The sequence below is a fragment of the Neoarius graeffei genome, chromosome 3 (genome assembly GCF_027579695.1).
Source record: "Neoarius graeffei isolate fNeoGra1 chromosome 3, fNeoGra1.pri, whole genome shotgun sequence".
NCBI classification, from domain to species: Eukaryota; Metazoa; Chordata; class Actinopteri; order Siluriformes; family Ariidae; genus Neoarius; species Neoarius graeffei.
Genome location: NC_083571.1, coordinates 53,113,363 through 53,131,253, shown reverse-complemented (window position 1 = coordinate 53,131,253; position 17,891 = coordinate 53,113,363). Strand labels below are relative to the sequence as shown.

The 17,891-nt window shown below is 38.7% G+C and overlaps 1 protein-coding gene across 4 annotated transcripts in view; it reads left to right on the top strand.

Moving 5' to 3' along the window:
- The first annotated feature begins 2,167 nt into the window (after window positions 1–2,167).
- LOC132883402 (adenylate cyclase type 4-like) overlaps window positions 2,168–17,891 on the top strand; it is a 50,925-nt gene continuing 35,201 nt past the window's right edge. For 3 of the 4 annotated variants that reach the window (XM_060916996.1, XM_060916993.1, XM_060916997.1), the window contains exons 1-5: window positions 2,168–2,286; window positions 11,792–12,639; window positions 14,598–14,795; window positions 16,629–16,790; window positions 17,519–17,668. In XM_060916996.1, coding sequence (XP_060772979.1) covers window positions 12,061–12,639; window positions 14,598–14,795; window positions 16,629–16,790; window positions 17,519–17,668 — 1,089 coding nt within the window. In that variant the 5' untranslated portion in view covers window positions 2,168–2,286; window positions 11,792–12,060. Of the gene's footprint in view, window positions 2,287–4,234; window positions 4,361–11,791; window positions 12,640–14,597; window positions 14,796–16,628; window positions 16,791–17,518; window positions 17,669–17,891 lie in introns of those variants that run through there. The other variant, XM_060916994.1, reaches the window with a different exon arrangement.

The following is a 17,891-nucleotide window of genomic DNA, read 5'->3' as shown; positions in this document are numbered from 1 at the left end:
CATCTCATCATCTATAGCCACTTTATCCTTCTACAGGGTCGCAGGCAAGCTGGAGCCTATCCCAGCTGACTACGGGAGAAAGGCAGGGTACACCCTGGACAAGTCGCCAGGTCATCACAGGGCTGACACATAGACACAGACAACCATTCACACTCACGGTCAATTTAGAGTCACCAGTTAACCTAACCTGCATGTCTTTGGACTGTGGGGGAAACCGGAGCACCCAGAGGAAACCCACGCTGACAACATGCAAACTCAGCACAGAAAAGCCCTCGCCAGCCACGGGGCTTGAACCCAGACCTTCTTGCTGTGAGGCAACAGCACTAACCACTACACCACCATGCCGCCCTTGTTATTTTTCATAAATAAAGATTTTTTTTAATTTGTCTTAGAACTTTTTGACTTACCAGGCGGCACGGTGGTGTAATGGTTAGCACTGTCGCCTCACAGCAAGAAGGTCCTGGTTTCGAGCCCATCGGCCGGTGAGGGCCTTTCTGTGTGGAATTTGCATGTTCTCCCTGTGTCTGCTGTGGGTTTCCTCCAGGTGCTCTGGTTTCCCCTGCAGTCCAAAGACATGCAGGTTAGGTTAATTGGTGGCTCTAAATTGACAGTAGATGTGAGTGTCAATGGTTGTTTGTCTCTATGTCAGTCCTGTGATGACCTGGCGACTTGTCCAGGGTGTACCCCACCTCTTGCCCATAGTCAGCTGGGATAGGCTCCAGCTTGCCTGCGACCCTGTAGAACAGGATAAGCGGTTACAGTTAATGGATGGATGGATGGATGGATGTGTGTGTGTATATATATGTGTATGTGGACACTCCCTAATTTTTTTATCCATTAAAAGTCACTTCATGCCTTAAAGTAATGATGGGTGTCGTTTCTCTTTACTTAAGATGGATTACTACAGTTGTGGAATAGGGCTATTTACTGTATTTTTATTATTTACTATTTACTGTTTGATCTGAGACTCATTAAGAAGGCAAGAAATTCCACTAATTAACTTTTGATGAGGCACACCTGTTAATTGAAAAGCATTCCAGGGGACTACCTCAAGAAGCTGGTTAAAATAATGGTTGAGGTAAATGGTGACTACTTTGAAGAATCTAAAATATAACACATTTTGTTTTTTAGCATGTTTTGTGGGGTTTTTTTTGACCATGTAATTCAATATATATGTTCCATATTTTATTTCATAGTTTGGTTGTCTTCAGTATTGCAGTATTGTACAATGTTGAAAATAGTCACAATACAAAAAAAAAAAAAACAACCTATGAATGAGTACGTGTGTCCAAACTTTTGACTGGATCTGTATATATGCATGAAGTGGAAACATGTACAAACATAAAGAAGAAGAAGCTTTTATTTGTCACATGCACACTCAAGCACAGTGAAATTCATCCACTGCATTTAACCCATCTGAAGCAGTGAACACACGCACACACATCCAGAGCAGTGGGCAGCGACGCTACAGCGCCCGGGGAGTAGTTAGGCATTAGGTACCCTGCTCAAGGGCACTCCAGCCCAAGGCCACCCCACGTTAACCTAATTGCATGTCTTTTGGTCTGTGGGGGAAACCGGAGCACCCGGAGGAAACCCACGCAGACATGGGGAGAACATGCAAACTCTACACAGAAAGGCCCCTGTCGGCCACTGGGCTCGAACCCAGGACCTTCTTGCTGTGCTAACCACTACACTACTGTGCCGCCCTGGGGATGTGAGAATTGTAAATACAAGGGGACAACTAATCAATCATGCTGTAAATGTTAGTATGTAAATGGTAATATGTTAAAATGTGTCCTTGGATTATGATCATTTTAAACACAAAAGTTTGCATGAGGATCTTCATGGAAACAGATTAAAGGGATTAAATGGGACACACTGACATTTTTGATCAATGTATAAGTTAGATATTGTAGAAATAAGTAAGTAGATTAAGCATTGTAAATAGCTTTAGTATATTTTTTATTGTTTCTTTGGATCATATTACAGTGCCAAATGTCATGAATGTATAGGGAACTGCTCTGCCTGGCTCTTTTAAGGTAACTCCCCTGTGTGGTTTTCCTCTTACAAATCTCACCACAGATTGAATAGACATGCCAAGCCTACTCATATTCTGAAAATTCACAACCTCATTGTACTGTTTTGAAGGTGTTGTTTAACTGGTTTGACATGCTTGGGTGAGTTAAAATGGAACAGCAAACTATTTCTGGAGCGTTCCTTTACACTAGGGTAACAAAGAAACTACAGTAAATGAGAACATCGGAGCAAAGACGACACTCGAAATAGGTATGTTTACAAGTAAAGGTTTTTTTTTGACAGGTAAATGTGCCATTTTTTGTCTTTGATGAAATCTTTCACAATTCAGTAGAACAGCTGAAGCTACCACATTATTACAGCTGGGGAGCAAATTTCATGAGACAGAGACAAATTTGTCAGATTGTCTTCGTGAGATAAGATATAACTCAAGAATTATCTACAGGCAGATTATCAGAGGTTTCGAATTTTGAAATCTGAAATTTAGTCACAAGTTAGTGGCATTCAAATTACAGCAATGTACAAGAGATTACAACAGTGTATTCTTTTTTACTTATATGTCTATCTTGAGTATACTCTGTGTCATTTCTGACACATGTCCATAATTACAAGACACCACTGAACTTTGGACATTTGGCTGATATCTAGAAAGGAAAAAAAAACTAAATCCTAAAGACAGTCCATCAAAAACAGTAGCAAAACACTGTCAATGAGTAAAATGAATATAAAGTGAAAGTGTGCAGTAAACTTGAGGATTACTTGAGGATTATTTTTTTTAAATGTTATCTTCATTTTTCACTCTACCTTTATATTTTGCATTCCATATGCATTTTATATTTTATATTTCATATTTTATATATATATATATATATATATATATATATATATATATATATATATATATATATATATATATATATATATATATATATATATTTCTTTTAATATTGGTAAGCGTAGTTTGGTCGGGCAGTTGCAAAATAAGAATTTCATTACCCAATAATAAACCACTGTGTCTGTTATTGTGTATATGACAAATAAAAATCTTGAATCTTACTGTCACACTTCAGTAGAATATGCATATATATATATATATATATATATATATATATATATATATATACACACACAGTAGTGTGCAAAAGTCTTAGGCACATGCAAAGAAATGCTGTCGACCAAAAATGGCTTATAAATAATGAAATGAAATGTTTCAACAGTCAAAAAAATACTATAAACAGCAGTACGTCATAATAAATGAAACAAAGTCGATATTTGGTGTGAGACGACCCTTTGCTTTAAAAAAAAACAGTAGTCTGAGGTACAGTGAGTGCAGTTTGATAAGGAAATGAGCTGTAGGTTTTACTTTCTTCTGGACACTTTGACTGTCACACTCGCTTCTTCATTTTGCACCAAAACCCAGTAGCCTTCATTATGTTTTCTTTTTTAATCTGAAAAGTGCTCTCTTATGTAATATGCTGCTCAGATACAACCTTTTTTGTTTCTGTAACATTTAATTTTGTGCTGGAAAACAAACGTTTGGAACTCTATTTTTTTTTTTTTTTTTACTGACTCCATAATGTAAAAGTCATAAAATAGATATCTGTAACAAAGTTTGTATAAAAAAATAGACTTTTGCACAGTACTGTATATAATGAAGGAATTGTTGTGGGCACATAATATCTTAGTGCTTCATAAGTACTCTATCAGAGTTTGTGGTTTGAATTGCATTAGGTGTTCTCTGTACTGGTGGCATTACCGTGTTACCTGTGTGGGGTGCCAATAATTTTGAAACCAGTATTTTGCAGAAAATAATTTTGTATGTTTGAAGTAATCACATATTCAAATAGAACTATACAGAGTCCTCATATGTTTACATTCAAAATGTCACACATTTCATGTTCCTTACAGTTCACGGTTTACTCATTTTTCACAGAGTGCCAATACTTTTGCTACTTTTAAAATTCAAAAACTTTCAGTGCTGTTTTGGGGCACCTGGGCTCCTTTGACTTATATATGGATATACACCATAAATACATAAGGTGATCAATGCTGCCAGTAATGGGTTGTATGTAAGTGTGTCATTGACAAGCCTGATGCATTATCTAAACGAGGAAGCACGGAGGAATATAGGAGGAGCATGGGAAAGGAGAGATATGATGAACTGAGAGAAAGAGGGAACAGAATAGCGAGTGGGAGGAAGAGGAAAAACAGGCACGCATGTATGGTGGAGAACAGAGAGACAGGGTTGAAGAGATTTGCAGAGGGACATGTGAAAGAGATAGGGAAAGAAGATAAATATATGTACATCGGCAAAGGAAAGTCAAAGGTAACACATTACAGTTTGTTCAGCCATTTATTATGTATATCTAAAATGTATTCTATATCTGTTTAAAATATTCACAAGAGCAGAAAATATTTTTGTGCTGTCCATAAATTAAATAAGGCTTATTTCCCTTTCATCACATTCTTAAAATATTGGAGATTTTTTGCTTTTATCTTCTTCATCTAATATTGTATTTTTAATTTCTTTTTGAATCGTTAAAATGCCAACAATTCTTAAGAATTGACTGAAGCACAGTTGTATAGTCAGTGTCTATGTCTGAAATACTGCTATTAGTTTAGTGGCAACTATATTTGTTTGCCAGTGATCATGCAGCGAATTCACTTCTTCTGTATTTTCTTGCTTGAATTTGTCTTTTTTTCTGTCTGGGTTCTTGTTACTTCTCAGTCATTGTATTGTGGTTTGAAAGGGAAGCAAAGGTTCAGTATCAGAATCATTATCACTGGTGAATTTTAAATACAGGAAATGCCCATTACAACTTTGAAACAGTGAGGAGCTACCATTGGTCACATAACTGGGCCTGTTCTTGGAAAATATAAAAGAGAGGAAGCTTGAAGTCACACCAGTGTAAATTTTTCCAGTTTGACCAGTCATCGAACTGTATTTCCAGAAATCAATGCTCATTTTCTCATTATTTAATAATATAATTTGTAAAATGGGTCAATCTGAGTATGAATCAGTATTATAACTGGATATCCATTTCACACCTCATTTTTAAATTGCATTTAAATTTCATTTCAATTGTAACATGCTTGAAAGCTGTGTGTCTCTTTTAAATGTCTCTTTTAACCTAACAAATGCTCTTGACCTCATATCAGTATGGCAATTTATGGACATATCTGAAAATGAGATATTTTAAGTTTTTGGACATTTATATTTTGTTTGAGAAATATATTGAGAGAAAAAAACGCTATCAAGTCCTCTTTCTATGTCCTCGGCCCAGCAAGAGCTCATTAAATGTCTTTCACTCTGCTATGCTGAATGTTTCTGATGACAGACTGATTTTTTTCTCAACTAGACTATCATCACCACTTTTTTTCTGAATAATAACAACAATAACAATAATGACAATGAATAATAAGAAAATAATAATAATCACAGTTCTTGGTACAATAATATCCATGGGTACTATTGTACTGATGAAATACTGATGACGCTGTTGAAGTCACTTTGATGGCTCAGGTTTACTGGAGTTAAGAAAAAGATTGATTGAAATCAGCATGACCTCAGAACAAAAGCCGAGACTTTTTGTTCTGATACTCAACCATATTCAAAAGACTGATTAAATATTCAACAAAAGAAAGTGGGAACATATAACATGAATCATCCTAAGAGGACAAATTGCTGAAGGGATTTTTCCAGAATGTTATGGACATAATAAACCTGAGGTCAAAAATTATAAGCGGATCATAAAGAGGTGTTTTTATTTAATCAAATTAGTAATTAATCAAAAATAATATTTCAATTAAATAATTATTTCAGAGTGAAAGACGCCATGCTATAATGGAATGTGCTGTTGAAACATGCTATTTCATAAAACGCTATAATACGATGCGTCCCCCACTCACTATTCACTTTATTAGAAACACTTTGACAGTCAATTATGTAGTAGCAGCGCAATGCAAAAAATCATGCCGATACGGGCCAAAAACTTTGGTAAACATTCATATCAAACATCAGAATGGGGGGTAAATGTGATCTCAATGACTTTGCCGTGATGTGGTTGTTGCTGCCAGGTGGGCTGCTTTGAGTAGCTCAGAAACTGCTGATCGCCTGGGATTTTCACATCCACTCACCGGCCACTTTAAGAGGAATTTGTTCTTGATTCTAAGATTCCTGTTCTTGGCTGCAGGAGTGGAACCCAGTGTGGTTTTCTGCTGTTGCATGCTGAGATGCTTTTCTGCTCACCACGGTTGTAAAGAGTGATTATATGAGTTGCTATATCTTTCCTGGCAGCTCAAACCAACCTGCCCATTTTCCTCTGACCTCTCTTATCAACAAGATGTCTCCACCCACAGAACTGTCGCTCCCTTAGTGTTTTTTTGTTTTTCGCACCATTCTGTGTAAACTCTAGAGACTGTTGTGTGTGAAAACCCCAGGAGATCAACAGTTTCTGAAATACTCAAACCAGTCCATCTGGCACCAACACCCATGCCACAGTGAAAGTCACACCTTGGGATCACAATTTTTCTCATTCTGATGTTTAAAGTGAACATTAACTGACGCTCTTGATTTGTATCTGCATGATTTGATGCATTGTGCTGCTGTCAAGGGATTGGCTGATTAGACGACTGCATACAACAGCAGGTGGATGGGTGTTCCTAATAAAGTGGCTGCTGAGTGTACAATAGTCTCTAGAGTTTACACTAGTGTTGTAGTCAAGACCACCTAAACCAAGACCAAGTCATGATCAAGACCAGAATGTACCGGGACCAAGACAAGACCAAGACTTTGAGGGGTTGAGACCAAGTCAAGACCAAGATCAAGGCAGGGCAAGACTGAGTCAAGACCAGGACCAGACTAGTGGGTGTAAAGGGAGCAGGGAGGGGTGACAGCCATTAACAGCCACGAAAATTTCAAATTAGCAATGAGTCACATTATGGATTGTATTTGAAACAGGAAGTTTTAGATCCAATGACAGTATGATGTTAACAAATAAATCAGACAATGCATAGGCAATTTAGTGAAATCCCCACAGTTGTGGTCTTGACTGGTCTTGAAATAAAATCCCAAGTCCTCTACATCCGAGACCGAGACAAGACCGAGTGAAAATGTGGTTGATTCCAAGACAAAACCAAGACCTTCAAAAAGTGGTCTGGAGACCGGTCTCAAATACTACAACACTAGTTTACACAGAATAGTGTCAAAAACATCCAGTTAGTAGCAGTTCTGTGGGCAGAAAGACTAGGCACCATTTTGATAATGGGCTTTGGTATGACCCAAAAGCAAGTAGAACTCACAAGCTCTCGGTCAAGATGAAGACATGCTAACCACTAGACCAGGTATGAGTAGGGAGTCAAACTCTCCTGGTTACCAGAGGATCAGCCCCCCACTGTAACCCTAGCTACTGCTGGGTTTCACATGACGTCACATCCGCCTCATTAGTTATTCAAAACTTTAGCTGGTGGTCTACCAAAGCTCAGTCGACAAAGCGTTTGTACGGAGAAGGTGCATTGCTCGCATGAAAAATGCCTTACACTTCCATTGTTTTAGGTTGTTCGATTCAATCAAACCGTGAAACTGAAACGTTTCTTCAGGGTTTCCCGTCAACTAATAAAAATGGGTGAACGAACACAGGATTTCACAAAAAAGACGTTGAGAAAGGTGGCTTATTAACCTCTCACTGAAATTGAAGGGAGCCGAGTCAAAGCATGCTCGAGTTTGCAGTGATCACTTCGTGAAAGGTTTCTATGTCCCTCTCAGCTATGTCCTTAGTGTTTTCCAAGTACTTTTCTTGCTATGTGCCATTATTTTATGGTACTTTTTTAGTCACAAAGCGCTAAAGTCCCCAGCTGTTTCTTTGTTTACTCCTCACTCCTCACAAGGTCCATATGCATGAAGGTCACGACAAAATTCTTCCCCAGCCATATAGTTACAATGTGCCGTGATCACTTCTCCATCTTGTTTAACTAAGATCCAGGTCTTTAAAGAGGTTTCTGATGATCTTTGTGAATGATTTACCTGAGAGATAAGAGCCAACACAAGTGAGAATCAAGTGAACTGTTGTTTGTTTACACTTCAACTTGCAGCACTTCATTGTAAAGACGCAAACGAAAAGCTTAAAAAAAAACATACTTACAGTACAGGGGCAAAAACAATACAGGATTCATTCGGCGGCGACTTGATACCGAGGTCCTTTACCCAGCCACATACAAAAAAGTTGTAAGCCTCCATACTCTTCCACGCTTTCATCTGTTTTGCGGTGTAGAAGGACGTCTGCAACACCAGATAGTTCGAGATGTTGGGGAACTCAACTGAAGGATAGTTTTCAAGATCGTATGACAAATCCTTCTTTCCCAGACTGTAGAGGTCTATTCCATTACACATAGCAATCTTCTGAATATATCTAAAGCGAGCAGTGGCTTCTAGATTACGAGCATACTCTGATAAGTTATCGCTAGTTGTTTGCACTACGGCAGCCGTTTAGACCACCAGCTATTTCATTTCCGGTAAAACCGCTAAGAAAAGTCACGTGACTGAAACCCAGCAATAGAAATGGAGATCAGCGCTATCCAATGAGCCTTAAGAGCCTGGTTAGTACTGGGACAGGAGACTGCCTGGAAAGATCAGGTCTTGGCATGGGAAGGAACTTTGGGCAGAAATATCTTGTTGATGATAGAGGTCAGAAGACAATGATCAAACTCATTTGAGCTGATAGGAAGTCTACAGTAACTCAGTAATTACTAATAAATAATTATTTATCTTGTCGGGCATCAACAAAGAATATCTATCTATCTATCTATCTATCTATCTATCTATCTATCTATCTATCTATCTATCTATCTACTGTACTCATTTACACTGAGCACTGTATCTATCACTCTTTACAACTGTGATGAGCAGAAAAGCACCTCAAAATGTACAGTATGCCTCACACAGAAGCGAATGGGCTACAACAGCAGGTTCTATTCAAGTCAGCCAAAAACAAGAATCTGAGGCTACAGTGGGCACAGGTTCATCAAAACATCAGTCATATTAGATTGGGGGGGACAGCTAATATTTTTCTAATGTCCACCTGTCTAATTTCAGCCATTTTTCTCTGATCGCTCTCATCAACAATGCATTTCTACCTGCAGAAGTGTCACCCATTAAAACATATATATTTTTCTCAACATATTAATTGCTGTTCCTGAATTAGTAACTGCTGGTATTGGCTCAAACAGATATGAACAGTGGGTGTGATCCCCAGGGCTTTACTTTAGTAATAACCCACTTTGTTACCACGTATTAGTGAATCCTGAGTTTTACCAAAATTCTTCGGGCTTTTCAGATAATAGGATAAAGCGTTTATGAAATGGTCTACAGTCAGATGAGTGTTCTATAAGGAATAAGAGAGGATCTAAATAGAAAAAGGAAAGGATGATAAAGTAAATACTCCAGCTAATTCGTGACTGTATTTCACAGATGCCTTTTAAGTCACTGCTGATGATGTGTTTTAGTCCAAATGTACCATGTGGATGAGAGTGCAAAAGACACAAGAAATAAATATGTCATAAATATTCTGCTAGACATTGCTGACTGGTCTTGTTGTTTGAAATTGAATGTTGCTAATCTTGCCATAGGAAAATGAGCTTGTGTACATTTTTTCAAATCACAAAGGAACGTGTGTATGTTTTTTGCATGTGTGTACAAATTAGCAGGAAAATACAGTATATGCAAAGTCAGTTTCCTGTTATTGCTTAGTAACAAACACCCATCCATGTATCCTGTTTCATCTTCTGTCAATTGTTCTTTAGTTGTTTGTTTGTTTTTTTTTGTTTTGTTTTTTTGCTACTTCCTTCATACCAATGAATTTACCTTTAGCGTCCATCAACATATTTGGTGGTTTGTTAGCATACTGTTATCACTACAGTATTTTACAACAGAAACTCAGACATACTTTGTAGGTCAGTGTTACTGAACTCCAGTCCTGGAGAGCTGGCATCCAAGAGAATTGGGTATTTTCTTAAACTTTGGTATCAATTACAGTTAATGTTGGGGGAAGCCAACACCTAAAGGTTAGAAAAGCAGCTTTGGGATCAAAAGGTTACCTGTTACCTATCTTCTACAGTACATGCCGAGTGGCATATAAGGCCTCCACAGAGTTCCTCCACTTCTTCCTGTCCACAGCAGTCACTCGCGCCTCATCCCATGAGCTCCATCCCGCTTCTCCTCTCTCTTTCTCCACTGTATGCCTCCAGGTTGTTTTTGGTCACCCTCTTTTCCTTTTCGCCTGTGGTACCTAAGGCATCACTGTGTTGCTGTGATTGTTTCAATCTTGTCTTAGAATGTGGCCAATCATCTTCCATCATCGCCGTCTCACTTCTACGCTAAATGGTTTCATATCTGCATTTTCAAGTAGTTTTTTGGTGGTCACATGATGTTCCCAGTGGATTCGTAAGATTTGTCTGAGGCACTTATTCTGGAAGACATCGACTACTCTGTTGTCTGCTTGTTTCATTTTCCATGTTTCACAACCGTATTAAAGGACTGGCACAACTAGTGTCTTGAACAACTTTAGTTTCATTCTTCTTGATATGTTGTTGGAGCTCCAGATCTTCTTCAATCTCACAAAAGCACCCCTGGCTTTTGACAGACGGTTCTTCAAGTTTTTCATGCCACCTCCTTCTTTACAGACTGTAGCTCCTAGGTACGGTAAGTAACTTCCTCGACATCCTCGATATCTTGTCCGTCAATGGTTACTTTGTTGTGATTTCTGGAGTTAATTCTTATTATCTTAGTCTTCTCTACATTGATCTTCAGCCCTACTTGTCTGGCTTCTACATTCAGCTTGCTTGTCTTTTCCTGCATCTGTTGTTTGGTGGCAGACAGCAGTGCTATATCATCTGCAAAGTCTAGGTCGTTAAGTTTAGATGTAAATTTCCATTTGATACCATTTTCACTGTTCCCAACTGTTCTTCTCATCACCCAGTCCAATACAATCAAAAACAGGAATCCTGACATGTTGGATCCTTGCTTAACTCCAGTCTTAACGTCAAACCACAAACCACTCACATGTTTGGACCAAAAGGTTGCCAGTTCGATTCCCTGGACCAGCAGGAGTGGCTAAAGTGCCCTTGAGCAAGGCACCTAACCCTCAACTGCTCCCCAGGCTGCTCTGGGTATGTTGTACGTCACTCTGGATAAGAGCGTCTGCTAAATGCCTGTAATGTAATGTAAAGGCTTACAGTTAAAATAGTACAGTTACCCACAGTTAATAAGCTTGTGAAATCCAGCCACAGGGCATCAATTTTTTAAGGAATTCTCACACACTCATTGCCAGTAACAGTTTTATCCTGGTCAGGATCAGGATCACAGTGGATCAGGAGGCTATCCCAGAAACAGTGGGCATGAGGCAGGGAATCACCCTGGCACACGCTTTAACAAATAGGAACCATTTATCTTAATTATTACATAGGAGCCAGTCCACCTACTTATATGTTTTTTGGAGGTGGGAGGAAACCAGAACCTGAGGAAGAAAATGCAGAGGAATTCCATACAGATGGTAACTCTAGGTCAAGATTGAACTAGGGATCCTGGACCTTTGAGGGTGCAACTCTATCCACTCCGATTGTGCCACCCCTTCAGGAGTTATACAGCAAAACATTAATATACTAAACACTTCACAACAAGTTCCTTTGACTGTCTTAGAAGGTATAACTGGTTCTAAGATACTGGGATTTAAAATACCTATTGTTCTTTCTTTTGAAACTGTAGGAAAAGGCCTAAAGGATCCCTGTTCAACACTGGATTTACCACAGAAGACCAACATGTGGGCCACAAATTTTCACTTAATTTTGAAGCTGATAAAGCAACCTGGTGCACCTTGATCATGGCCCAAAGCAAATGGATGATTTGACCATCCCGGCATACGGTATATAGACATTTTGAACACAATCAATTTATTGTATCTGCATTTGAGGAAAACGTGGAGAAACAAACTGAAAGAACTCTAAAAGACAGGTTTTGATCTTCACTGGGTCACTATGCAGGATGACTCACATGATTACTTTGAGATGAACACCAATATTCCTGAGGACTTCTCACATGAAAAATTGGATATAAACCAAATTGGAACACAGAGTAACAATGAAGATACACAGAAAGACAATAATTTTTCCCAAAATGTGACTAAACAACCCAATGGCAGTGGATTCAGACAGCCCAACACTGAGCTAGGAATTACTAAGAAGGAGAAAACGGAAGAACCTCTTCAAGCATGCATATCCTTGAGGACATCCAATGCAACCCCAAACAGCCTCATATACCCATCACTTTCTGAAGTCAGTGTGGAAGACAGAAATATCAATAGGGTAGGGAACTCCTTGCAATGCTGCAGAACTGATCATGATTGTTCAGAAGCAGAGCCAGAGCTCATGGGAGTCCCTGAGCATCAGAGTTGGAGAATTCGGCATAATGCAGCCACAGGTGCACGTCGCTGTTACAAAGCAGTGCGGCTAGGATTTCTGCAGTGCCTGGAGGACACCCCGTTTGTGGTACCAGGCCTGGTATTGACCATCTTGTTTTGTGTGACCATCATCGTCGTCATTGCTGCTACTGGCAGAGTAAGTAAAGTGAAGGAATTAATTAATTGATACAGTCATGAATTTAATATCTCAGCCATTTGTTTATTTCTCATATGTATTTGTTTGCTTACCAAACGATTGATCTAGAAACCTGTTTTCTGCAAAAGTTTTGCAGTAAACATTTACATGATTGTAGTACTCATAGGGCATGACATACACATGATATATTCATAAACCTTTACTGACAACTGACAGAAGCCTCCATAAACTTTTAAAGGCTTATTCCAATAAGCATCAACAATCATAAAGATGTTCATCAATTCTGATGTCATAACACAACTCGACATAACAGACATAACTCATGTGACATAGATTTTTATTAACATAAGATTGTGTTATGACATTCTACCTTATAGGCTCATTTAACTTCTGGCATGTTATATGCTTGTGACGGTGTGACATTTCTCATTCTCATCTCATTATCTCTAGCCACTTTATCCTGTTCTACAGGGTCGCAGGCAAGCTGGAGTCTATCCCAGCTGACTACGGGCGAAAGGCAGGGTACACCCTGGACAAGTCACCAGGTCATCACAGGGCTGACACATAGACACCCATTCACACCTACGGTCAATTTAGAGTCACCAGTTAACTTAACCTGCATGTCTTTGGACTGTGGGGGAAACCGGAGCACCCGGAGGAAACCCACATGGGCACGGGGAGAACATGCAAACTCTGCACAGAAAGGCTCTTGCCGGCCACGGGGCTCGAACCTGGACCTTCTTGCTGTGAGGCGACAGCACTAACCACTACACCACCGTGCCGCCCCCGGTGTGACATTTCAAACAGCAAAATCAAATTCACTCAGTTTATGATCAGAAATAAACTTTTGTATTACAGTATGCGTAATCTTAAAATGAGTAACATTAAAGGCACCTTACATATGGGATATAGAAAATATCCATCACATGATCACAAGAGCATGAGTTTGAATTCTGATGATGCCACAGCCCAATTAAGGGAACAAAATTAGCATTCCTCTGTCCCCTGTCAATCAGAGTTAACCATGTATGCGGAAGAAGGCAGATAGCACATTCCTCTGAGTGTGTTTATCTGCCCTGTTACAGCAGTTTTAAAAAAAAACAGAGCTAGCTGGCATCTCATGGTGAAGATGAAACACATGCTTGTCTCCACTCTCTCTGGTTTGTAGCTGTCATGTGATTGGGCAGAGCTGGCTTGTTGGTGACTTTATACTAAGTCACATCATTATATACTAGATATACTGTACACTGAGCTACAAAGTCAATTCTTGTGATGTTCTAACCTAATCCAACACAATATTATATTATAACCTTACACAAGAAATAGCCATAAATATTTATGCATCTTGGCATATTATTGACGAGGGTGTTATTTCATTGCAATCAAAATTGACCTGTAATCAAATTTGTCTTCATGACAGCTGATGCTTATTGGAGTAAGCCTTTATAAATGTTTGTAAATCCTTAGTAGTCAGTGATGATAAAAAGGACATTGAAGGCAGACTGTGGAAGGAGTGGCACTCAGTTCTTTTTTTTTTACTTAATCACTTCTTTATAAAAAGAAAGAAAAAGCACTCAACGGTCCCGATGTTGTCAGTCTGTTTACTGTCGAGGTCATAGCGAGCACTATATGCGTCGACTCTCTCTCTTTCAGCTCAAAGGACACTCACTGAAACACAGACAGACTGTAAACACACTTCATTCTTAACCACCCACAGGTGTGACGACTCACACATTACCCGCTCATTCTCTATGCCCACAACGTTTATGTATGATCATGACTACTACATGTCACTTGTCATGAAGGGTAGATATCATGTAACCCTATGAGCACTACCCTTACGTAATGTGTTTATGAGTTTACTAATTTTGGGTAGATGTCATGTAACCTTATGAATGCTATCCTTAAGTAAAGTGTTAGAGTTTACTAATGTTGTCCTTTTTTTCATCCTTATATAGCAATTTGCTGGTCATGTAGGAGCATTAGCAGTGGTGAGCGTTGTGCTCTGTCTTTGTGTCCCACTGTTGGTGTGTTTGCCATGCCTGCCCACCTTGCGCAGGTGTGAACAGATGCTTGCGCTCTCCATCTGGTTCACACTATTCATCACTGCCATTGTCTTCATCTTCACCGACGAAGTCGTCACAGCATGGGAACAAGTCAGTCTCACTTCAGCTGTCTTTAAAGGAAATGAGATAAAACAGGATTAAAGGATTAAGAAAGCATTATCCACAGGTTTCGTAATCTATTTAAAACGTAGCAAAACATAGTAATGTAATGGCTGCCAAGTTCTGAAAATAATTTTCCAGCAACATCCTAAAACCAGGTTTAGTTCACAATATTCATATAGTACAGTGAAGGACACATAATAATAATACCCAGTTTAAAATGGTATCACAACTGTAAATTCATAACAGTTCCCGTGTTGACTGCAAAGTCATCTGAAATAAAAAAAAAAAAAACATTTTATTGTGCATGGCATTTTCCTTTGTCTCGCAAGAACAATATCATGCGGACGAGATATGATAATTTTGATGTGCTGAGGGTCACTTTCTCTGTTTTGGGACCGTTTTCCTACCTTTTGAGGTAAACAGTATGGCCTTATGGAAAGAGCCGCAAGCAAGGAGCTTTAACTACTTAGCATAATTGCTTCACACCATGATGGTGACACACGGAAAACATCACGACTCTGTATCGACCTCTGAGAGTTTTGAGTCGCAGGGACGAAATTTATGGTTGACATTCGCGAATAGATCCGTGAAACAAAAGATGAATATATCATTTCTCTGTTACTGCTTTTGTATTATTGTTTCTCTCTCTGTAAGATCAAAACATTAGGTGTATAACTCCATACTCACTACCGTAGAGTTGAGCCCATGCATTCTAAAGCTAAGATAGCTAAGTGCTAGCTAGAATGATTTAGTTATCTGTCCAGAAAAATAATATGTCATCGAATTTTGCTCGATCTTGCGGTTGCCCTCACTAGGCAGGCTTTTCTTTTCTTTTCCGCTGGCTTTTAACTGGTGGGAGAGCCAAGTCCACCATGTTTGCCCAAGCCGATTCGTTTTGGTTAAAAGTAGGTCAAACACACCCCATGGTGGTCACGTGATACTGTTGCTCACTTTCTTCGGCAGTCTCCAGAATCGTAAAATGCAGGACGTTTTTTTATCTCCGCAAAACATTTACATATAGGATACACGGTGTGTGTAGCAGCAAAACATCTCGAAACTCCAACAGCAATAGAAATAGCACATTTTGCCCAGAATTCAACTTTGCAGTCAGAACCTTTAAGTTGTATTAAATTTACAAAGGTTACAGTTGTGAATAGAGACATAGTTAGTTTTGTCTTACAATTTCTTACGATTTTTAATTTGTACGAAATGAACAAAATCCAGGTAGTCTCATGACCTTATTCATTTGGAGATGTGAATTTGTGTAAATTTCTCAAGAGATCATGTTGCTCACTAATTTGTGTTCAAACATTGTAAAAGCATTTGATTAAATATGTTTTCAGAATGCACTTGTAAAGAAAACAACTAGTTCCTCGAGCCATAACATTTAGAAACGTAATTAAAACTATCTGCTAACCTAAAATTGTTAGCTGGGTAATCAGAGAAAATAGGGAACTAGGAAATTAATTTGCAAGCTATACAGCCTCAGGGTACAGTGACAAACTGTGAACATTAATTTGTGTGCAACAACATCCTCTATTTACAGTCTTTGGATATTATTTTTAACTGATTGCTAATGAAAGACAGTATTAATGTCTTTTTATTTCCATCATTCTCTTTTGACTGCTGTTCTTTAATCCAAGAAGAATATGCATAGTACCCTGGTCAACATGTCATGTCATATTCATGCAGAATCTTCATGATTAGTCAAATATAATTTGAGTTTCACACAATCAAAGCTATATAACATGCAATATTCTTATGAAGCACTATGTAACCTGTGTTTATATCTGTGTCTCACTCTCTTTTTCTCTCCCTTAGGTGCCATTTTTTCTCTTTCTCTCTCTATCAGTATACACAATCTTGCCTCTTACTCTTTGGTGGGCTGTGATCTTTGGTATAGGAGCCAGTGTGTGTCACATTATCATCATCAGTGTCATTGTGTCTGTCAGCCACCCTAGGCGACGTGACGTGACAGTGCAAGTAAGACACGCAGTCATATCCAGAAAAGGGGTACAGCAGAAGGGAAAAGTCAAATGCAAAATGATTCAAATGAGCAACAGTTAGATATTTCACTCGCTAACCACAAAACTAAAACAGGCACTGGAACACCTAACAAAATGTTACCAGCCATAGTTGGTCAAAGCTAATATTTACATTTAGTGCTGTTAATTAACATCATTATTTGCATCTACATCCTGCCTCGGTTTCCATTTTATCTGACATATTCAAAAATTTTAGATATACATGGGGAAGACGTGGCCAAATGGTTAGAGACGCAGCTTTAGGACCAAAAGGTTGCTGGTTTGACTCCCTGAACCAGCAGGACTAGCTCAAGTGTCCTTGAGTATGGTGCCTCACCCCAAAGTGCTCTGGCAAGAGTGGTGGTCTACCTTGTGTCTGATTAGCCAGAGAAAAACTGATGATGTGGTTATCAGTTTGGGCAAGAACCTGGCCACAGCTTTGTGTATATATATCTCCCACAAACATATTAAAAATATATTAACTTCATCTTTGTCATATATTACTGTTAGGATTTAAGCGATTTATTTGGTTTTATTAATCTCCTGCATGTAGATCAATCTATACTAAAAATATATAAATAGTGTATTAGAGTATTTGTCTATGTATATGATATTAAAGTGAAAATTATTAGCAATTACACAACCGTTTTCTCTCTGTCTCTCTCTCTCTCTCTCTCTCTCTCTCAGCTGGTAGCAAATGCAGTGCTGTTTATATGTATAAATTGTGTGGGATTTTTTCATCTCTGGCTTACTGAGAACGCACGCAGAAAGTCCACCATGAACCGAGAAACCTTTAGCTACAACCGTTCCAAACGAGCTACACAGAAGCGTGATCAGGTACACATAATCTGACACATATATTGTCATGGAAACTCTCCCAAGCAAGACTCATTCAAAGTCAAAGAGTTTGCAGAAAACTTTAGACTTTTATTAAATCAATTAACAAAAGTCGAGTCAGTCTACAGAGTGATCTGACTCCAAAAGTGCAAAGCATCCATTTTTATAGTGTTCCAACATAAAGTTTGATAAGTATAATGAATTCTGATTGGTTCACACATCT